Source organism: Natator depressus, chromosome 17 (assembly GCF_965152275.1).
Source record: "Natator depressus isolate rNatDep1 chromosome 17, rNatDep2.hap1, whole genome shotgun sequence".
Classification (NCBI taxonomy): Eukaryota; Metazoa; Chordata; order Testudines; family Cheloniidae; genus Natator; species Natator depressus.
In genome coordinates this window covers 5,109,757-5,133,859 of record NC_134250.1, presented here as the reverse complement: position 1 = coordinate 5,133,859, position 24,103 = coordinate 5,109,757, and the positions used below count along the sequence as shown (strand labels likewise).

The 24,103-nt window shown below is 43.0% G+C and overlaps 2 protein-coding genes across 6 annotated transcripts in view; both read right to left on the bottom strand.

Annotated features, from left to right (window-relative positions):
• GDPD1 (glycerophosphodiester phosphodiesterase domain containing 1) overlaps positions 1-12,030 on the bottom strand; it is a 46,269-nt gene extending 34,239 nt beyond the window's left edge. For all 5 annotated transcript variants that reach the window (XR_012642199.1, XM_074974368.1, XM_074974369.1 and 2 more), the window contains exon 1: positions 11,821-12,030. Coding sequence is in view for 4 of the 5 variants with exons in the window: in XM_074974368.1 (XP_074830469.1) it covers positions 11,821-11,959 (139 nt within the window). In the remaining variant the exon portion in view is untranslated. The remainder of the gene's footprint in view (positions 1-11,820) is intronic.
• Positions 12,031-13,385: 1,355 nt separating this feature from the next.
• Positions 13,386-23,797, bottom strand: SMG8 (SMG8 nonsense mediated mRNA decay factor). The gene is given in 5 exon segments (XM_074974493.1): positions 13,386-15,481; positions 17,855-18,730; positions 20,242-20,387; positions 22,074-23,767; positions 23,769-23,797. Coding segments are annotated over 5 exon segments (2,943 nt in total). The 3' UTR covers positions 13,386-15,283.
• Between the last annotated feature and the right edge of the window lie 306 nt (positions 23,798-24,103).

Sequence of the window (24,103 nt, the reverse complement as noted above, 5' to 3'; positions counted from 1 at the left end):
TAAAGTAGAGCAGACTACTCAATATACAGAGTACAGAATACAGATGTGTGGTCCACAAAGACTACTACTCCCAAGACATAGTGCCCCGCCCTGAACCTCTATATCAAAAAAAGCAACTGACGGCTGTTTTGTAGAACTCCCTAAACTGCATTTTATCCTCATTATATACCATCTGCAAATCACCAACAAGACATTTAGAATACTACATACTTCAGACTATTTTTCAATTTGCATTAAAGTGCTAGGTCAATAGCACAGGTAAAATGAACCAGACACTAAACAATTATCTATAATAAGACACTTGCCACAAAACAAGTCTGCTTCAGACAAGAGAACTTTGATTGGTATCAGTCAAGAGACTTGGGTTGACTCCCACTGCTAGTACTAAGAATAATGAATCCTGTATGACTTCTTGACAAATTCTGCAGATTAACTAAAACATTGCTAAACTTATTGAACATGTGAACACAAAGCCAGCTGCGGGATTTAAGATTAGCCTAAGGCCCTTTCAAATGAGGGCAGTATGTGCTGTGGAGAAGATAATTTCAGCTTCCAGCCAGAGATGGTGCAAACTGCATCCTTTAGAAACTGAGTTGAACAAACATCATCCCAAGAGATGGCAGGCCAATAGTAACACCCCACTACTGGAGAAGTTTGTCTCGAGTATCTTCGTTCATGAGAATGGGTTCCATGATATAGCAGTAGAACACACAGGAGATCTATTTCAGGGACAGGGGGAGAATGAACACTGTGAAAGAAAGAGTGTACTGACCATGCTCTTGAAGCCTACTCTCCCTAACAATACAGCCCAGCCAGTGTTCAAAATACTCCTCTTCACTACTATAGCTTCCACTAGAGACACTAAAAATTTTGCTCTAAATGTGTTCCATGTTGATATTGCATGGGGAAGACACAAAAAAACCGAATATGGCTTCAGAATGAGAAGTCAAGACTTATTTATTTTTATGAACAAATTTCGGCAATGACTCCACATCAGAGGTTCGCAAACTGCAGTCAGCAAAGCACTTGGTGGTCCACAGGCCTATTTGGTTACATAGTCTTGGATTCTACTTGTTTCAGAATACATCATCGCACTAAAAGAAGGTAAATTAAAAACAGAAAAAAAATTCTTATTACTTTCTCATTTAACTAGTTGCTGTAGTTGCCACACTGTGATATTATGTTATTGTAAACAGGACGGAAGATAGTCCATGTGACACTCTCTAAAGAAGTGGTCCATGCTGTGAAAAAGTTAGAAAACTCCTTGTCTACAGGACATGATAATTTTTTAACTACTTGTGGTTTATGTCTTATATCATCTGTGTGACACGTTCCATTTTCTGCAATACTGTAGATGAGATTAAAATATTATAAATTTTAAAGAGGGCCTGGCCACTTTCATGCTATTATTTGTTAAGTGCAGCATGTTTAGGACTGTACAAAACACAGGAAGATTACATTCCTGCCCCATGCAGTTTATGACCTAAATAGACAGGAAACAGCCACAAAATGCCCTGAATGACCAGAGTAAGGTTACTGTAGAATTATGACAAATTTAATTCTACCTGCCAAAAATTTATATTTGATACAAAGTTGGAATTATTAGAAAACAGAAGCCTGTACCTTTACATTTAGGATACTCCCTGAATCAATTTGAGTAAAATAAATAGAAGCCTAATTAGCATCCAAAAGGATTTTTGCCAAGATAGAGGGGCCTGGCATGGGGGTAGTGAAAAGGACATTAGTTTCAGCTGGGAAGAGGGCACATATACAAAACTATTTTACTCTGAGCCAGGAGTAAGCTAAAAAGAGATTTGCAAGATTAAGATGACCCTTCCCTAATGCTGAACAAGCCTTTGAAATTAGCCTAGCATGTAGATACACTTGTTTTTAAACAAGGATCATAGTCCATAAAATACAAAAAAAACTGGAAACATACAAGAGCTACAATATCTGGAAGAAGAAAAGGAGTACTTGTTGCACCTTAGAGACTAACAAATTTATTTGAGTATAAGCTTTCGTGGGCTATAGCTCACTTCATCGGATGCATTGCATCTGATGAAGTGAGCTGTATTGAGCATAAGCTTTCGTGAGCTACAGCTCACTTCATCGGATGCATTGCATCCGATGAAGTGAGCTGTAGCTCACGAAAGCTTATGCTCAAATAAATTTGTTAGTCTCTAAGGTGCCACAAGCACTCCTTTTCTTTCTGCGAATACAGACTAACACGGCTGCTACTCTGAAACCTGTCAGTATGTGGAAGTAATGTCTGTTGGAGAAGGCACCTATGCAAATATTTGCTACCCCTTAGCTGTGACAAAGGGGTGGGGGAGGTGGAAGAGACTTCATAAAGAATATGGTACAAAATGGTAACGAAATCTGGTCCACAAAGCTGTAATGGTTTAACTAGAGATTAACTAAATCAGAATAAAATAAACCCATACAATCGTACGTGTGGATACTCATGTCAATTTAAACTTATATATGTGTAACCCTTCTGCCTGTCAGAGTTGGCAGCAACAAGGGCCGGGTTCAGTATCGAGGGGTTCCATTCCAATAACACAATGCAAAACCGGCTCGACCCCCACCCAGTGACCTGGGACAAATATATACCACCCCCGCTGGGCGCCTCCAAGAGGCAATACTTCCCCTTTCGCAAGCACATAGACTGAGTGTAGCAAAAAGCCTTTTAATAACAGAGAGGAACAATGTGGCATTATGTTGGGGAAACACCACCAACAGGATTCATAACACAACCCATGAGCAAAAAAACCCACCCCAAGCAAATTGGGGCATGTCCTTTCCCTTTGGTTCTTGAGTCCAGCAACCCAAAATCACCCAAAGTCCCAAAAGTCCAACGACCCAAAAGTCTCTGTCCCTGGTCAGGGCAGCCCCAGAGTTTGAAAGTTTATCTGCAGAGGTTTACCTCCCAACCTGGGTGGAGATTGGGGGGGGGAGTTAAGGAGCACCTTACATGGTCCAAAGCTGATGGCCCCACCTCTCCATGGGGCTCTGCTCTGCCAGCCGCCCCATGAGCTGCTCTAGGCATCTGACAAACTGCTCCACTCCACAAGCCGCTCTGCTCGCCGTCCCGCAAACTGCTCCGCTCCACAAGCCGCTCTGCTCGCCGTCCCGCAAACTGCTCCGCCATATATCTTCAGGCTCCCCCACTACTTAACACAACACTCAGTGATTTCAGCTCTTAGTAAGTTTAGCTCTTTTGTGATTTCAGCTTGTAGTAGGGGAGCCTCAGTACTGGTGCACCATTAGCCCAAAGTGAATTCAGCTCAGCAGCCTATAACTAGACTCCTAATGGAATCAAAATTAGCTCTGATATTCCACAGTGGAGAGAGGAGGAAGTGCAATTAGCCTGTAAGGCCCTCACCAGGGGGCCCATGCCACCAAGTATGAATACCTGTCCCCAGCCTCTCAATACCTATCCCCCAGCCTCTCTCAATTCACAGAGTTTTGGAACCCATGTCCCTTGCCTAGCGAGTGCTACTTAGTTGATGGCGACTCCCTCCATCATAACAAAAGGCCAAGTACAGTTCCACTGTCCTTGATTCCCATAATCAGGGTAATAACAATTTATTCTTCCTGCCCCAATAACAGAGACACTGGGGATCCCACAGCAGCCAAAGTGACCATTTGGGCAGCTATGGCCTCATTCTAGGCGGGGTGGGTGTGCCTATGCAAATGAGATCAGCCCCTGAAGTTCTTTTCCACAACTTGCCACACTTCACCACCAGATGTCAGGGTGGAGCTCATCCTGACTCTGCTTACATCTATTTAGCTTGGTAAATTTACAGGTGCAAGTTAAACTGAAATACTTTTAAACTGATGTGAGATTCCAGATACAAAAACTGCATGACACCATTTTAAGTTAACTGGTGCAGCTTCTGTGTTTAGACAAGGCCCCACTCATTTCCACTAGTTCATAGAATTTAACTGCAGAGGTCACTGGCTGTGGGACTCTCAGACTGACAGGTTGAATGGCAACTTCATCCTGGCCACTATGGATGTAGAAGCCTTCTACACCAACATTCCACACAAAGATGGACTACAAGCCGTCAGGAACAGTATCCCCAATAATGTCACGGCAAACCTGGTGGCTGAACTTTGTGACTTTGTCCTCACCCATAACTATTTCACATTTGGGGACAACGTATACCTTCAAATCAGCGGCACTGCTATGGGTACCAGCATGGCCCCACAGTACGCCAACATTTTTATGGCCGACTTAGAACAATGCTTCCTCAGCTCTCGTCCCCTAATGCCCCTACTCTACTTGCGCTACATTGATGACATCTTCATCATCTGGACCCATGGAAAAGAAGCCCTTGAGGAATTCCACAATGATTTTAACAATTTCCATCCCACCATCAACCTCAGCCTGGACCAGTCCACACAAGAGATCCACTTCCTGGACACTACGGTGCTAATAAGCGATGGCCACATAAACACCACCCTATACTGGAAACCTACTGACCGCTATACTTACCTACATGCCTCTAGCTTTCATCCAGATCACACCACACGATCCATTGTCTACAGCCAAGCTCTACGATACAACTGAATTTGCTCCAACCCCTCAGACAGAGACAAACACCTACAAGATCTCTATCAAGCATTCTTACAACTACAATACCCACCTGCTGAAGTGAAGAAACAGACTGACAGAGCCAGAAGAGTACCCAGAAGTCACCTACTACAGGACAGGCCCAACAAAGAAAAGAACAGAACGCCACTAGCCATCCCCTTCAGCCCCCAACTAAAACCTCTCCAACGCATCATCAAGGATCTATAACCTATCCTGAAGGACGACCCATCACTCTCACAGATCTTGGGAGACAGGCCAGTCCTTGCTTACAGACAGCCCCCCAACCTGAAACAAATACTCACCAGCAACCACACACCACACAACAGAACCACTTACCCAGGAACCTATCCTTGCAACAAAGCCCATTGCCAACTGTGTCCACATATCTATTCAGGGGACACCATCAGAGGGCCTAATGACATCAGCCACAATATCAGAGGCTCGTTCACCTGCACATCTACCAATGTGATATATGCCAGCAGGTGCCAGCAATGCCCCTCTGCCATGTACACTGGTCAAACTGGACAGTCTCTACGTAAAAGAATACATGGACACAAATCAGACGTCAAGAATTATAACATTCAAAAACCAGTTGGAGAACACTTCAATCTCTTTGGTCACTCGATTACAGACCTAAAAGTGGCAATACTTCAACAAAAAAACTTCAGAAACAGACTCCAAAGAGACTGCTGAATTGGAATTAATTTGCAAACTGGATACAATTAACTTAGGCTTGAATAGAGACTGGGAGTGGAGCGGTCATTACACAAAGTAAAAGTATTTCCCCATGTTCATCCCCCCACCCCGCACTGTTCCTCAGACGTTCTTGTCAGCTGCTGGAAATGGCCCACCTTGATTATCACTACAAAAGGTGTGTCGTCCCCCCCCGCTGGTAATAGCTCACCTTAAGTGATCACTCTGGTTACAGTGTGTATGGTAACACCCATTGTTTCATGTTCTCTATGTATATAAATCTCCCCACTGTATTTTCCACTGAATGCATCTGATGAAGTGAGCTGTAGCTCATGAAAGCTTATGCTCAAATAAATTTGTTAGTCTCTAACGTGCCACAAGTACTCCTTTTCTTTTTGCGAATACAGACTAACACGGCTGCTACTCTGAAAAGTGTACTATGGTTAGACTGATAGAACATGAGAGACTGATGGCATGATACAAACTGCTTTATTTTTTTTATTTTATTTCTTAGCTGTCTCTCTATCCGTCTGTTCTGAAAAATCTCCAGGGATGGGAATTCCACCTGTCTTGGAAACCTATTCCAGAGCGTAACTAACCTTACAGTTGGAAAGTTTCTCCTAATACCTAATCTAAATCTCCCTTGCTAAAGACAAAGCCAATTATGTCTTTTCCTACCTTCAGTGGACAGGGAGAACAATTTATCATAGTCCTCTTTAAAATAGCCCTTAACATATTTGAAGACTGTTGTCAAGTTCCCCATCAGTCTTCTTTTCTCAAGAACATAACATGCCCAGGTTTTTAACCTTTCCTCACAGGTTAGGTTTTCTAAACCTTTTATAGCAGAGTTGTTCAGAAAATGTACACAGAGCTAATTCAAGAGACTCAGAAGAGAAGTAATAAAAGGGGGTTTAGAATCTAAAGTCTTGCCTACATTCAAAGTTGCACCAGTTTAATTTAAATGTACGATTTTAAACTGATTTAGTTATACTACAGCAAGACTGTGTGTGAACACATTTAATTTAATTGAAACATGGCTTATATCAATGTAGCTTAACTCAATTCCTTAGATAAGGCAAAGCCACATAGCGCCTTAGTGATGAGGACAAGAAGCTTAAACTATCTTAAACTTTGACTTCATTGTAGTAACACAGTCCATAAGTCCAAAATGTGAAGAAAAAACAAACGCAAAAATCAAGTTAATCTTCAGTAGCAGCATGGAAGTCCACAAATCAGGATTTAAATGATGGGTGTGGCCGGCCACATGGCACAGGTAGCAGTGAGACAAATAGATCGGCAAGACAGTCATGCTTGTGGGTGTTTTGGGGGAGCAGAAAGAATAGTTTAAAGAGCAGCCAGAACAGAAAGTTGGTTGAAGATTCCAAAGGCAGTGGAGTGAACACAGAATCCGACAGCCAAAGGAGGTAGCTGAGCTAGAACTGGAGTTTTATTGCCTGGCCTGCTGCTAGCCAGATTCCTAGAATAGGGGTTTTTACCAGCTGACTTCAGCTGGTTATGCAGTGAGAAAAGAGAATATTACAAACAGTCTAAATGGGATTAAACAAACCCATTAGCAACGAACAAAATCAGCAAGAAAAACGGGAGTTGCACTCTGGCAACATATCTGAAGGTGAGAGGTTTTTCGCCGGAATGGGTGTGTGAAATTCTGTGGCCTGCATTGTGCAGGAGGTTAGACTAGAAGATCATAATGGTCCCTTCTGATCTTAGTATCTATGAATATATGAAGTGACCAGGAATTTTCCACAGCAGAAACAGGAGTCAGATGTCAGCTCAGGAGACGATTCCTCCTAAAGTTTCAAGCATGGAAGCAGGCTACACAGAAAAGTCATGATGGATAGAAAATTCAAACTGTTGCCTAGACCCTCCTGGTATTATCTATTTTGTTTGAATTTCTTTTTAAGATACATTTATACTCCAAGCCTTATAATATGGTAAGCAAGCAAGACAAAGGTACTCAAAGGCCAAAGTAAAGGACATGGTGCAAGAACTTAGACAGCAGAAGGAAGATTAAAAAATGTGTGCATCTCATGAATGTAAGAATGAAATTTAAGACCACGCTGACAGGTTATATTACCCAGTGCAAGCATGTACAGTTTAATGAGAAGAAAGTCCTGTGTGACATCTAGGACACACATAGTTACCAAGTGGTCTGTACCAGTAGTTCTCAGAAAAAAAATAAGCTTAATCACTGACTCCAGCCACTAAACACCCTAACAAAAATCACTGTTTTTTTTTTTTTTTTAAAAGTTACCTTTAGCAGAGTCAAAAGAAATTTTACCCTTACAAAATATTTGTCCTGCAGTCTTTCAACTAAAGGATTCATCTCACTCATTAACTAATACGGGTAATTGTTCAAGTACTCATTTAACCATTTTGTTTTTCAATATTACCTAAGAAATTTAGGACTAATGATAAATTACACAGCTAACACCAGGGAAAATGTTTAAAACCTACCTGCTGTATTTTTATGTTCCTCATCAGATCAACAATTTTCTCTTGTGCTAAGTGCCCAATCTCAGAAATATAAAAGGCTACAGTTAATGGTTGAGACAAAGCTTTTTGAATTTGTAGGGAGAAAATCTGGGAGAGTACCAGAGGACTAATTAAGTCCTTTCTATAGAATTACCATGTCATCTTTCAGATTCCAGGGTGGATAAAAATCAATGATTTTTTTTTAAACTATTTTTTTTTATTTAAATCAGATTTTTTGGATAAAATGCTTTTTGAGGAAAAAACCTATCTAAAAATAGTTTTAATTAAGATACATTATAGCTCAAAGACATCTTATCATGGAACAGGGATTATAAATTCTAATTCTATAGTATGAGACAATATATTCATATGTTTATGAAAAGTTTTGTAAATGAGTTCCAATGGTTCATGGATTAGGGACCCAATCTTATGGGGTTCTAGTGGTTTCTGTATAGATTATTTAGGTTTCAGAGTAGCAGCCGTGTTAGTCTGTATTCGCAAAAAGAAAAGGAGTACTTGTGGCACCTTAGAGACTAACCAATTTATTTGAGCATAAGCTTTCTATCTACCCAATGGGACTCAATGCTCAGTCTAGAATATATCATTAGAGATACTTAGTTTTGCAGTTCTCAAACTGTGGATTTGTGTCTCCAGAGATAACACGCTTGTTAACAGCAAAAATGCTTTAAAATAAATAATATATAGAGGTGAGAAATAACAGACCTCAACCCCTGGAATAGAAGATTGTTGGGGGTGGAATAAATCTGGACAAGGAGAAAAAGTCTGGAGATAACTGTGAGAAGGGAGGGACAGGCAGTAGAAACAAAAGTGAAACTGTTTGAGCAGCATATTCCAGAAGTCTTGAGGTCTTTCTGAGTGTAGCCTTCATTGATTTGAGATCTACCATACCATTCTCTCACTAGAAGGGAAAGCCTATAATGGCAGCAGGCCGTAAAAGAGACGCAGTTTGGGAATAAGAGCCATTCGAGAAACATACGTTTGCTGATGATATTTTAAAGAAAGTCACACCAGTGAACTGCTGGAAGTCACTTAAGTACTTGGATTCAAAAACTGTTTAAGTGATAATCTCACTTTTAATAACAGCAGCTGCTTCTGTCAGTGTAGAAAGAATATTTTCTTCCTTTGGACTAATTCATTCGAAACTGAGAAATCGTTTGGGACCTGAAAAAGCAAGAAAGCTTGTTCTTCTTTTCCAGATTATGAACAAACAGGAAAATGAAGATGAAGATGACTGAGTTAGCTGCAGAAGCCAATATTTTAAATTTCTTATGTTGACTTGGCTGCCATAGTCGATTTAATTTTTGTGGTGTTTTTTTTTTAAATATTTCATGTAACTATTTTAGTTAAAAACAATTAACAAAAACAAACCTGATTTTAAAAAACTTGAATGTTTAAAATCAAAAATTCATATGCTTATTTTGTTAAAATATTATATGTTTGCTGTTGAAGAAAAAAAATGCGGAATACATAACATTGTTGTTTTAGTTAAATAAAACAATTTAAATATCTGTCTGGTGATGTTCTCCTCCTAATGCAGCATGGCAAGAAAATCCTCCAAATATTGATGATTAACCTGTTGAACTGGAGATAGTTCACCTCTCAATGACTTTGGTAAATGAAATAACCAAATAATATTCATTTTCTGATATAGCTGTAAAACTAATCTGAAAAGTTTTCAAAATAAATCACTTAAAAAATGTATAGTGTGTACCTTCTAAAAATGAAACCTACATCTATCTCTGAGTTGTGAAGAATATGTATCAAGGTTATAGCAACCAAAAAGAATGCACTTTTATGTAGAAATCCATGACTAAATCGAGTCTTTCTTACTAGTGATTTAAATCAAATCCACCCTGTCAGATTCCCTGGAAATGTCTGTTGTAATGTTTTGAAAAAGGAGCCCTAGTTCTGCAACACAATTTCCACGAACTAACTTGTGACAGAGGAACTGAAATAAGAAAATTAACTACTGCAATGAATCATCTTCCTTCCTTCGAAACGCAAAGGCTGGGTTTACAACGTGTGTTCTGACATATTATATGTTTAGGTACCTCTCCACAGTGATTTATTTCTTACTTGGTATGTCAGATATATAGCCAAAGGTACAAACAATTGCAGACCTCCTTCCCTGGCATACTTGGCACTGAGCCAACGTGGCCACATCTAGAGAGTTTCATTTCACATTCTACTTCAGAGAACATCAATGTGGGGCAGACGAGAGCCATGGACAGAGCAGCAGATGAGTTATAAGAGGACAGAACTCTACAAAAACACATATGAAATAAGAAGGCTCTCCTCCCTCAACTTTGTACATATAATAGTCTCGGTACAAACCCCCAATGACCACAAGAAAATGTAATTCATTATCAATTAAAAACATACGAAGTGGAAGCCTATTTGCAATGAGTGTGACTGGTACGCAATGCTTTCAAAACAGGCTGCAACTCAATCTGCACAGCCTGCATGGATTCTAGCATAGAATATCAGGGCTCAGGTTACTGATCTTTCAGATTTACCATTTCAAAATTTAGACCAATGGAAGATTATCTACAAATAATGGATGAGGACTTCTATGCAGGTGCTGTAAACTGAGATAGAAGGGTTAGAGTTTGATCCGCCATCTCAGTACAAAGAGAAACTCAGACAGGTTAAGAGATATCTTGATTTCTGAATTTCATAGGGGTAACACAGCAAGGTCCTGACAATATATCCAAAGCAGTAGATTGAAGAAGTTTTATTTAGCAAACACTATGTTATAGAGGTTTCAGAGTAGCAGCCGTGTTAGTCTGTATCCGCAAAAAGAAAAGGAGTACTTGTGGCACCTTAAAGACTAACGAATTTATTTGAGCATAAGCTGAATGCATTCCACTGTATGCATCCGATGAAGTGAGCTGTAGCTCACGAAAGCTTATGCTCAAATAAATGTTAGTCTCTAAGGTGCCACAAGTACTCCTTTTCTTTTTTACTATGTTATATATACATCCAACACACTTCTCACAGTATCAGTCTTACATGGTGAACTAGCTGTTTCAGTACCCTGAGGTTAGTATTGCTGCCCTAGTTGTACTACACAGCATATACACTGTCCTTCATTCGGTTCAAGATTGTTTGCATAGAAGTGCCTAACAGATAACCATCCTATTGAATAAGAATTAACTTTTAAAGCTGCTGATTGGTGCAACTATGGAGAAGGTAAATCAATAGGCTGGTTATATGCTAACATACCCTAGAAAACACACTATGTGCAAAATTACTTAGGTCAATCACTAATCAGAAACGTAGATTTTGTAAAAGTTAGGTTTTAGAAAATGTTTTCGTTATTTTAATAGGACCCAGAAGTCTGACTCCCAATACCCTGCTCTCACCACTAGAGCACACTTTTGTTTGTGTGTGTGAGAAAAAAATTATAGTGAATCTGGGCCCACTTTGAATATGGGGTAGAAACCACCAAAATGTGGATTCCACGGAAAGCCAGGGGGCTCCATGTGAGATTTGTTTGGAGTTGGAGAATTTGTTCAGCCCTGAAACCAAGGACAGTTGGGCGGGGGGGGGATAAAAATGGGGTGCCGGGGAGAAGATGGGGGGAGAGACACACTCAGTGCGAACGGAAATCGCTGCGTTGCAGGCAGCCAGAACACCCAGTGTCGGCTATTACCAGCCCAGCAGAGCCAAGCCGCCCAGGTAACAGGCAGATCAGCGTCACACACATACCGCGGCCGCGTCGGGAATGACCAGCCCTTTGCGGCGCAGCGCGGCTGGGGGCTGCTGCCCCCGACTCCCGCAAGAACAAGGACCGGGCCCTGGCGAAAGGGGTTTGAGGTGAATCCCCCACCATCTTGCCGGGGAGGAATGGGGGAAAGCCGGGGAGAGGGGTAACCCCTCGCCTCCCTGCCCTTCACGGTGCCCCCTCCCCCAAGCCTTAAGACGAGAGGTGACCCCAGACCCCTCACGGTTACGGCGGGAAACGACCCCGCTCCCGCAGGAGTCGCGCGGGCCCCGGTGCCGGGTCTCACCGCCGCGGTGGGAGATGTGCCGGCAGCGGAAGCGCTGCCGCTTGGGCCGGTGCAGCAGTCCCGGGCACTTGAGCAGCAGCGCCGAGGTGAGGAGGTAACCGCCCAGCGTAGAGACCAGACACAGGGCGACGCCGGCCATCCTGCCCGCTCCCCCCGAGCCGGCCGGCCTCCGGCAGCCGCGCACAAGCCCGCCCCACCCCGCGCAACCGCAGCCTCTCCCGCCGGTCAACCCGAGCGAGGGAACGGAGAGCGCAGGCGCGCAGCCGCACGCGCGAGAAGGGGGCTCGGCCCTCCCTTGAGGGAAACTGACTCAGTTCTAACACCTGAGGGCTCATTCCCCCCCACTTCTAGGCCCCAGGGGACTAATGTCCCCCCCCACTCCGAGGGGGGATTAACCCCTCCCCCTGCCATATACACCCGGGAAGGGTTCCCCGGCAGGGTCTCACCTTCCCTGAGATCATTCCCTGCCATACTCACAGAGGAGGGAAATTAACCACACACCTGCGTGGACCCCCTCCCCCCCCCCGCACAATCCCAGGAGGTGGATTAAACACCTTCCCACAGATTGTATCCCTCTATCACGCACATGGGGTTAACTCCCCAAGCTCTGTCTTCCCTGGGAGGGCTCTTCCCCCAAGGACAAATTAATTTCTCCTTTACTTCCTCCCTTCATCAGAGTATTTAGACTTCTTTCTTTCCCATAACGAGATTAAACCCTGCCACCCAACATCAGGGAACCTTATGCCATGGAAGGAATTCCCCCTCCCATCCCCCACAGGTGAGGGGCTTGCCCCCATTTTACCTCAGCAGGGGGTGCACCTCTAGACTTCCTCCCCCAGCATCTGAGGGGAACCTCAAACCCCCTCCTGCTTTCTCCAGTGGTTTAGGCAAGAGCATAGCTTTGAATCAACTCTTTCCCCCACCCAGCATACAAGCATTTGTCAAGTTTTATCAACTCTCCCCCCCCCCCCCCCCCCAGCATACAAGCATTTGTGTCAAGCTTTATAACTTTTCACCCCCCAGCCCTTTAACCTCTGCCTAGGGGCATCCCTACATTCCACACTCCTACCCCCACCCCACTGTCACAGGCAGCCACAGGTGCTACCCTTTCCACCTACGTGGGATGGAAGGGGTAGCACCTGCACAGAAATGTAGATGATTGAGAATATTTTGAATAAATATGCCAGTCACCTGCACATCACTGGGTTTAATGCAGCCCTCATATGGACACCGGGTAATTCAACAGAGGGTGGCTAGCCTGGAAACAGCCAATTGCTTGTGATTCAACTGGTGTAAAACAAGTGACTGAAGTAAATTGACTGAGTGTGCCTGAGAACCCCTATTCTTATGGAAAGCACTAGGGATGTTTAGTAACCAGCACTATAAAACCCCATCTAAAACAAAATCATACTTAAAAGATTATTGCAAGAATGGTTTCTGGGATCAACAAAAATAATCTGTCAAACTTTCCTTTTTGAAGGACAGTACCAATGTGACCGATAGTTCAGGTGTGATCAATAAACACCATAAACTCAGGAATGTGTGTAATGTTTTGCTTGTTTTATAGAGGGAGACCTACAGTGCCTATTACATTATCATAATCTTCAATTGAGCCTGGAGTTTAAGTGCCCCAGCTCTCACACCACCTAAAAGAGGTTAGAGGCAAACTTTCCCACATATTGAGGCCAAAACTGGGATAAAGATCCAAAAGTCTGATAGACTTCAGACAATTAGACATTTAAAATTAATGGAGAGGGGATAGGAAATTAAGAGTTTAGTATTAAGGAAAAATCTATTGTTCTTTTGCTTGACTTGGAAGCAAGCTGCATTTGGCCATTTAATGTGCGTAAAACTGCATTAAACCCAGTCTTCCCATACTGATCATTTATGAATTTATCAATTATGTCAAAATCTCAGTAAACAGTTATTCCACAGAGACAACATAATCTGCACCATTTTATCCTTGATAAGATATTTCCACTCCACTTTTTTCCTCAAATGAAACAGATTACCTTTCTTTAACATTCAGTAATTTATGATCAATGACAGCATATACACAATCTGAATATGAGATTGACACTCTGAAAACCAAGCCATTCATTTCAGAGTTATTTGAGGCAGAAGAGCCTTCTAGTGGGCCAGCTGCTCTAATCTCTCTACAACTGTATTCTTGTACCTAAGTGTTATACTCCACAAGTGCCTTTCACATATGATATTTGTGCAGGCATTTTACAAACACCATCAATTGTTTCCAGCTGTTTTGAGTTCCAGCTGAATTTTCCTCTTCTTCCAGTAACAGTCTAAACATTTCAGTTTGTGTATGCAAATTCTTCTCCTCTCACTGATGTTTCTCTATTCAATCACCATATGAAGAAGCACGAACAATTTAGTAATCTGACTCCTCCTTAAGTCTTCTGCTCCAGGATCTCAAAGCACTTTCTAAATTTTCATGCATTAAGTCACACAGCAGCCCTCAAGGAGCGAGGGAGGTATTATCCACATCTTATAGTTCAGAAAATGAGGCAGACATTTGAGTAATTTACTTAACATGACAAATATTTGGAAGGGAAAAGAACTCACTTATCACCGTTCCAATACTGTGCTTTAACTGCCCTAGTAGTGCAAACTGAGAGAAATTCTAACCCTTTGATATATGCTACTAGGGCTTTTTTGTTTGTTTTTTAATTTTTAAACTTGTTTTAGAATGGGTTTCAGTTGTCAGTATTTTGTCTTTTTTTTTTGTTTGTTTTTTTAAAGCACACCTAACCTTGACTTAGTTGTAGGAGCCGATTTCTTATAGCCACAGCTATGGCACTGGATAGATAATTTTCAAAAACAAGATCTGGTTGTATGATCCACGAATGTAGACATATTTTTAAAAAAGCAAATTAAAAATATTTCTGACCTGAATGAACAGGGTTCCTGGCTCTGATGGAATTGAGAGGACAAATCCAAAAATGACAAAAGATATCTGTAATTACATTTTAAAAACTCAAATACAAAGTTTCTGATAACACAATAAGAGTCCGTATTTTTGATTTAAAAAGCCAGGTTATAGAGTCAGAAAAAGGTTCTCTTCTCACTGTCTTCATCTGACAAGTAAACAGCTTGATTCCAAGCAGGGGTAATTTTAATGTAAATTCCTAAATATGTAATTAGGGACACACAGCTGACTCATCAAAACATGTAGGGACACAGGCTCAGACATAAAGATAAATTAAAAGTCGCTGGTTTCTACATATGAAAACTGAATAGGTAAACAGAGAAAGTTGCCATGTTCCTTTCTCCACTTTGATTCTCAGATCTTTATTCTGAATGTGGACCCTATTCACTTTACATGCACTGGTTTCACTATACCAAGCAGTGATTACTGTTTAAGTATCAACAGTTAGGAATCAAAATCCATAATTTGGATTGAGAAAACATGTCACCTTAAACCAGGACCAATGTACCAGAATAATTCTTATTGTGTAATTGCTTTTAGTATTCCTCGAACAACCTTATAACTCATTAACTGCTGGTTTTCTTTAGGAGGAAAACAGGGTCCACGTTCTGTCACATAAGCGTAAGGGAATCGCAGCACCCACAGTCCGTCAGGCGGGAGGGTTATTTCCTGTTTCTCAGGGTAAAATGTAGGGCAAGGCGGAGGTCCTGGTTGAACCTGAGAAACAATAGAGTAGGAAATATGTTAAGTGCTTTAAAAGATAAAATCAAACTATTGGAATAAAACCCTCTCAAATAACTAAATCCACACCGGTCTAATAAGCCTCTACTAAAATGAGGTTTGAAGCCTCTTTAGCGCATTTCAATGCTGTTCTTTCCAGAAAGGAAAAGTCTCAAACCCCGGTGTGATCAAGATGCTGAATTTAAGATAGCAGATTTGGCATCAGATCACTAAGGCCCTGTCTCGCACTACAAAAAAAAAATTGAAAAAAAATCTACATTTAGGTATCCAGTTGCATCTGTGTAGTGCAGACAAGATTAAACTGTTTCAACTGTGACTCAAATTGTTCTTCCACCTTGGATTTTTCAGGACTGTAGCACGATTCAAGAGCACTTACAATATTGTTTGGTATCAACTGCACTAGAAGACTGAGCGGTGTCTTAACCAGGTCAAGAACTGATGTGGTGTAATTGTTTCCTTCAGCATATTAGATTTTCACATGGTGGACAAGGGCCTTAGAAATCATATCACTTATGGGTATCAGTATCACTAGTTGATTTAGCTTTTTCCTTGCCATTTCATCCACATTTGCCCCTAAAGGGGAATTTTGAAATACCACCATTAGGGCCTGATCGTGCAGTTCATACACAGGCAAAACCCATGGAAGTTAAATGCGAGTCTGAAAGGTTAGGCTTCAAAACTGTATCTTAACCACTGAAGTGAAGTTACTGCATTTTGTGTATATAATTGGTGCCTTTTCACCGCTGTGTGTAGCTTTAATCATTGCTCCTGCTGCTTGAACTTGCAAATCAAAAAACAATTTAGTATGTGGGTCTTTAAGGTCTTCTCTAAAACAGGTTAGATTTGCTTTGTAGGAATACAGCACTGGAAGGGACGTCTGGAGACACTGAGTCCAGTCCCTTGCTATCACAGGCAAATCAGTCACACAATCCCATTCTTAAACTTATCAAGTTCCATCTTAAAATTAGATAGGTTGTTTGCCCCCATTACTCCTATTGGAAGGCTGTTCTAGGACCTCACTCCTCTGATCAGACACCTTGTAAATTTCCAAACTACAGCCCTCAAATAGCTCTTCTCCATCCCTGATGCCCACGCCCAATGCATTTTCGAGAGAAATCATATTTCCTCTCAGCTTTAATTTTGCTAGGCTGAACAAGACACCTTTTCGTCTCCTCATATAAGATAGGCTTCCCATTCCCAAGAGCATTCTGGTAGCACTTTTCTGTTCCAGTTTGATTTCATCTCTTTTCAACATGGGTATATGAATGATCCCAGAGCACTTTAGGGAAGTAGATGGTTTCTCCCCACAACTGATATAAACATACTGTGTGCTGGCTGCATTTCAGTGGTGCTGTATTATTTACTTTAGGTACCAACAAATGAAAATTTTTTGCCGTATTTTACAAAGTGCTATATAAATGGTAATATTCCAGGACAGCGTACTACTGGAAAACACATCTTGTTCATATTTCATTACTTTAAAAAAAAAGTAAGTGGCACACATATCAATTTCAAATATCAATCTCCTTTTCTCAGCATCTAGAAATAGATGAAAATTACATCTTTTTCATTCTACAGATTCTCTGTCCCGAGTTCAGAGAAGAATTGAAGATAAAAATCCATCTTAGCCATGAATTACCATTTTTCTTTGAAGACATTTTAATTTAATTCTTATGTTCCCAATGCTCAGCAGTTCTTTTTAAAAAAAAGATTATTCTGGTGCATTTTCTGTGGCATATTATTTAAAGTGTCTTTTCAACCTATTGGAACCCTACTATGTCATCTGTGATAAAATGTGTATTAAGAAGAAAGTTAGGCTGACAAATACTAAAGTCACAACAGCCTTGGAGACTCAAGAAATATTTGTTTACAGAACATGTACAGCATTTGCAACTACACAGCAAACTTCCCCACACCACCACTGTACTCAAACCTGATCTGTGAGGACTCTCCCTAAAGAATGAGAAGAGACACGGCGTGCCCCATTCAGTCCTTGGCTGAACATATCAAGGAGCATTCCCAATGAGGTGGTGGTTTATATGTCGTCTGTCTGCTGAGAATTTCTGAACTAAAACTGGCCTATGTGAAATGGGTTTGGTGGCAACAATCCAACAACTTTTGGCCAGTACCAATTTGGATTGACCTAAAAAACATTAATTAAATCCTGGTTCAGGTTGAAAGGAAATTCTTGGATTATCTACTCTTACCCTCTGCAACAATAAACGATCCTACATTCCTTTGTGTGTCTTTTTGTCCCACAATAAGTGTTCTTAATACACTTTTTAGAGTTACATTTCGCAGTTCCTACAGTCACTTACAAATAGCTAGATTCTATTTTTAATTTCTTACCTGAGGTGTCAGTATTATCTGCAGTGGAGCATCTGGCACCACAACAAAGAGTCTTATAAACTGAGCATAATATGGTTTAAGTCCTCGTCCTTGAGTTGATGAGAGGATGTATAAGGGCATATCAGAATTAAGGGCTTTTATAGCTGATTCTTTTGGCCCACTTCCCATCACCTTCATGACTTTCTCCGGCCCTGAACACATGAACCTCCGACCACGGGCGTCTTCATATTCAAATCCAACGAAGGCTCGAGCTATGTCATCTCTCCGCCTTCCTCTTCCCATTACAACTGCACTTCGTTTGCCAGGAACAGCTTTATTAGGAGCAGGCCAGGAATTAGTGTCCAGATCTCCCTCATCTTCAGCTCTTGTCCTGATGACAATGTCCCAAGGCATTAAGTAGTTTGTTCCTGGTATGAAGCCCTGTTGGTCTAAGCCTGTGTGAAAGTTATAAGCCTTAGCAGGGCCAAGTTTGACCAGTGACCAGCTAGAGAATTTGGGAAGAAGCCCCTTAGGGCAATTAGAATGGAGCATGCCAGGAAGATACTCAACAGTGGATGCCTGCCGATCTACCAAGCTCGGCCTCTTCTCGCTTTTAGACTCTGATGCTTGCCCGTGAGTCTCTGCATTGTCTCCTCCACCTTGAGGATCAGCTGGGTAGGTGCCCAGGCTATCCGTCGATTGACCCAAACTAAGGGCTAAGCTCAGGCTGGTGCTTTCTCCCTGGGTTTGAGGCTCTTTTTCTTTAAGTTTTTCAGCTTCTCCTTCTGGAGGGGCAGGTGAGGTCTCATTCTTGGCTGGTGCTGGATCAGGTGTACTCGGCTGAAATATTGGGAAGTTGATGTGATCCAGTTTCCCACAACATTTCTCTTCCAGCAGCTGTGAAAGATGGAACACAGTTAACTTGTCATCTGTAGTCTCAATGTTCACATAGCTCTGAATCACAAAACTAACTGAATGCAGTTTAATATAATAAGCTATAGTATTAACAAATCAATGCAACTTAGCCTCAAGCAAATATTTGGAGGCTCTCTTTTGGTGAAGTGGGAACCAGCGCACTTCTGAATGAACTACAGACACTATGCACATAACTGTTATGCTTAGGCCTCGTCCACACACTGTTTTTGTGCTACTATAACTATTTTGGTTAGGGGTATGATTTTCTACACAACCAGTTAAAAATCAGTGCACTCCCTAGTGAGGATAAAGTTATATTGGTATAAAGGTGCCTTACACCTTCCCTTATAAGCTACACCAATATAAGCACCTTGATACTGTAAGAACATATCAATGGCCCTACTGGGTCAGACCAAAGGTCCATCTAACCCAGTATCTGGTCTTCCAACAGTGGCCAGTGCCAGGTGCCCCAGAGGGAATGAACAGAACAGGTAATCATTAAGTGATCCAACCCCTGTCGCTCATTCCCAGCTTCTGGCAAAAAAACACAACCAATACTATTATTGCTGAACCCCTAACTAGAAGGTAGGGAATTGTACTGCTTTAACTATCCTAGTATAGTCAAAGTGGTACAAATTTGTAATTGTAGAAAAGCCCATACTTTACTGCTTTCATGGAAAATGAATAGGTTGTTCATCAAGCTATTCAGATGGCTTGGGTCTGATCCTGCAAGGTACTGAGTACTCAACTGCTGTTAAGGCAATAGGAGTAAGCTGTTTGGGTCTTACAGGAGCAGGATAAGAAAAAGGTAATATTTACATATAAGGGAGTTTTAGGCTCTCTCCCATGCCCCCTTTTCACTTAGGTCTCTCTCTCCCTGGGGTCAGAGGACTCACTTTTCTTCCATCAAATCCTTCCTTAAAACAAACTAACGCAAAGACCATTTTAAAAAAGGCAGTGCAGTACTCCCATGCCAGCTTTAACTCTTATTGGAACACTAAGTACTAGTTGTGTCTGCACTGTTTTGTCTGTCTCAGACCTAGGCTCCGATTTTGAAGGGACCCGTTATGATCATCTAGCATCATCTCCCGCATAACACAGGCCACAGAATCTTACCCAGTAATTCCTGCATCAAGCCCATAACTTTCTGTTAAAACTATAAAACATGTATTTAGAAAGATATCCAGTCTTGATTTACAAACATCAAGTGACAGAGGATCCACCACATCTCCAGGCAAATTACTCCAATGGTTAATTACCCTTGCTATTAAAAATGTGCACCTTATTTCTAGTCTGAATTTGGCTAGCTTCCGCATTCAATCACTTTTTCTCTTCCCCACCCATAGACACTTATAGACCAAAGAAAAAGTTAAGAGGTGACTTGATTGTGGACTCTTTAGGATAAGCTGTGCCTTGTCTGTACAGCACAAGCATAGCTATGGCTTAATAAATAATATTTCCTTTTGAAGCAAAAATGGAAAGCTAATGATTACCTGATAGAAGTCATAATTGGCTGCTTTGATATCAAAGGGATCATCCCGGGGTGCTTGTTTCCTCCCACAGTTACAGGCACCAGTGGAGCGAGCCCGGCTGTTGTGATACAACACTGGTGGGTTTCTATCTGGCTCTGGTTTTTCCCCTGAAAAAGTAACAAGATTAATTGGAGTTTGCTTCACCCCATCTGGAGAGCTACTTGTATAATTTAGCTATCTTCAACCCTCTTCTGCAATGATCCCTCACACTCCCTCCCCACCCCGATTACTTTCCAAAATTGCCAATTTACCATGCAACTTCCCCTTCCCTGTGTTTGTTATACAACTAGTTACAAAGGCCCTTTGTACACACTGAGCTGCCTTTCTTGCCAATTGATTATTGTGCAGGATGTGGAGCTGCTATGTAATAATTTATGTCCCACCCATTTGATTGATATTGTGTTTGCTATATGACTGCAAGGGGTATTCAAGCAGAGGATAGATAGTCCCCCATTTATCAATACTTAAAAGACAATGCAACTATCATTTAGTTTAAATTTTACCTCTGACCAAGCTGATTTCAACAATCTGGCTTGGGAGTCCCCATAGAGAGATCCAAGCAGGGGAAACTCCAACAATTAAGTTTGGATGGATAAGAAGATGGTCTCTGAAGGACAGGAAAAAATGAGGCAAAGACTGCTGGGGAGTAGACTGAACCCCAATCCCTAAAGGCAAAGGGCTCAGGAATAAACTAGGACTACCTAAGCCTTTAGGTAAGGCAAATATGCATATAGGCCTTTTATTGTGTTGAAATCCTTTTTTCTTGATATGCCTTGTCCTACTGTTAAGATAAAACAATACATTGTTTTGAATGGCTGTTTTGGGTCACTGTGTTTACCAGTCAGGCCTGCAGAGTAATCCTGGGTGGCACACAGGATGCTGTAGCCCAGTGACCAGATCTCAGAGTGTGAAAATTATGTTGTCCTTTCACCAGGTGAAGGCAAGAGAATTAACACATGAGGGGATGCACTCAGACAGGTTCAAAGGTGCAGCTAGGCCTTAACTATGACACTTACCAGATCTTGCTTGAAAGGACAAATGGTTCTTCTGGCTATTTATATATATTCCTTGAAAGTTCTATTCCTTGCACAGTATGGCTCTACTTTAAAATAGTGTTTGCACCTCCCTAGGAAACCATCTTTCTTACATCCTTCCTAGCAGGAAACATATGTCCAACTAGCATGGAGAGAACCCAAGTAATTAATGAGTCCAATCCTGCAACCCTTATTCACACCACGTAGCAATTAGTTTGGGGGGAGGTTCTAAATCAAAGTTACATTTGGGGGGAAAGTGATGACTGAGAATAGGGTATGGAGCCTTTAACCTCTAGATTACTAGTTCTAATACACCTGTTACCACCATCTGATTACTGTTTTTTGTCCTCTATGAAATGAGTTTGGTTGTCCCATCCCACGAATACATATTGCATACACCACCACCACAACTGGCAGTCTCTGCACAGACAGCAAGGACTGAACAGATCATGGAAACTCAACTATTTTCAATTCCTGGGAGTGGTAACTCCCAATCAGGATTAGGCAACATGGCCTTTGCTATAACTATTCCTTCAATAAACAGAAAAATGGAATCTAAACCCCTCATTCCTTCACTTTTCATAACATTAACATTAGTCACAAGACCTATTTGTAGAGTCTATGATTTACTGTACTTAATAGTATTTATTTTAAAATAAAGCCAGTTTTAAAATTCAGTGGCCAGTCAGATAAAATGTTTTCCTATGGCTTAAAACTTGTAAACTACAAAAGGATCCTAACATAACTGAGCTTAGTTACCTGATTTGGGGAGTAAGTGAAATTTATGCACACAGTGCTGATCAGTTAAACTTCGCTCCTCACACAGCTGATGCCCGTTGCTCCAGAACTTGTAACAGTCTTCATGAAGTTGCATGGCATACTTGTGAAAGGCTGGTCCCCGGGCATGCTGGCTGTACACACGCAAGGCTTGGGCTAGCTGATTCTTATGAACTGTCATAGTGTAGTTGTGGGGCAGGTTGGACTGGTAGGCACTGTGGGCCATGGGGAGAGCCTTTTGGCAACGGTTTTCAGAAAACTTGGTGTCTATATCTAGGTACCCCTCCAAGACTTTGATGCTTCCCATGATTTTGGAGGTCAGTTCCCCAGTGGGGGAAGCTGGGTCATCATCCTTCCCCTCAATGGCAACTTCATACAATTTCTGAGCTGCAGCAACCCACTTCTGATATGTGGGAAGCTCAAAGTGAGAGGGCTGAGGGTTTCTCCCCACACTATCATCGAAGCCTTTCTTACTTAGCACCAGCTCCACGTGCTGCCACAGGAACTCCTTGAGGGTGCAGTCCACCAACTGCCCAGAGGAGCTGGAGCTGCTACTGCTACTCTCAACATGGAAGGACAGCTGCTGCCTGCCATGTCTCATCATCTGATATCTCCTGGGCCCCGCCAAGGTGGATGCCAGCAAGGAATCGGTCTCTTTCATTGTGCAGTTGCCCCTGAGCTGCTCCAGCAGCATGGCCACTGGGTCCTCTCCATCCTGGGCCCCACCAGCCACAATGTAGACAAAGGCCTGGTTAGCAGGCACAGTGAAAAGGCAGTTGATGCTCTGGTTGGTCAGCACCCGACTCTTACGGAAGATGCGGTAGATCTGGTCCTCTAGGGCATGCTGCAACCTCCTCTTGGGTGAATGCTTCTTGGGTGGGGGCTTCTCCAGCTGGCCACAGAGATCTTGCCCCCTGCCCGGTGGGGGGTCCACCTTCAGAGCCCCATTAAGCTGGAAGAGGAAGAGGAGGCGGGGTGGGCACGGTCTGCAGTTGAGCTTCCACTCCTTGCCAACCGGGCAGTCCTTGATGGCAGCCTTGAGGGAGGGCAGTACCTTCTGCCTCAGCCCATCCAGGGCCCTGAAGACACGGTCATAGGTGATGTCGAAGGAGCAGGTGGGGTGCACCATCAGCAGGATGTGGCAGACGGAGAAGAGGTAGAGGAGGCTCAGGCAGTGCAGCTTCTCCTGGTGCTTCCAGAACTCATGGGCCTCGGCGTGGGGCAGCGGGGCGCCAGGGGGGTGGCCGAGCCCCGGCACCCTGGCGTCCCCGGCGCTGAGGTCCCTGCAGGCCTGCAGCAGCTGGGGGGTGTCGCAGATGGAGGTGAGCACCAGGTACAGCACCTTGCTCTCCTGGCTGTAATAGGCCTGCAGCAGGTTGTAGTCCTGGGCGGCGGCCTCCTCCTCGCCGGCCCCGGGCTCCCCGCCGGCCTCGGGCTCGGCCCCGCCCGGCCCCGCGCCCTCTCGCTGGAAGAGGGGGAAGACCTGCCGGTCGCACACGGTGCTCACCAGCGCCGCCTTCTCGGAGCTCAGCTGCAGGGCCGTCTTGCCGAAGATGCCCACCACGCACACCACCTCCTCCTCCACGGGGGCGGGGACCGGGGCGCCCGCCCCGCCGCCGCCGCCAGCCAGCAGCAGCTCCCGCAGGCTCACCGGCACGGTCATCGCCGCCGCAGCAGGCCACACTACCTTCGGAGCTACTGGGCATGCGCCACAGCGGGGCATGCGCGGTAAGTCGAGACGCCGCTGGTGCTCCTGCGCATGCTCACAACTCTGGGCGCTGCTGAGCAGGCGCAGCGCAGCTGCCCTCCCCTTGCCCTCAGACTCTGCTTCCTGAGCCACGTGGGTTGCTAGGTTGGGTGGGTGCCAAGGGAAGGGAAAAAGATGGGGGAAACTAGGGAAGACGTCGTTCAGGGAGCCGATTGGTTATCCCCAATCAAACAGCAACACCACGAGGAGAGAGACTATGCCAGGAGATTTGCACCCAGCAACTCTCCTTCAAATCACCCACAAC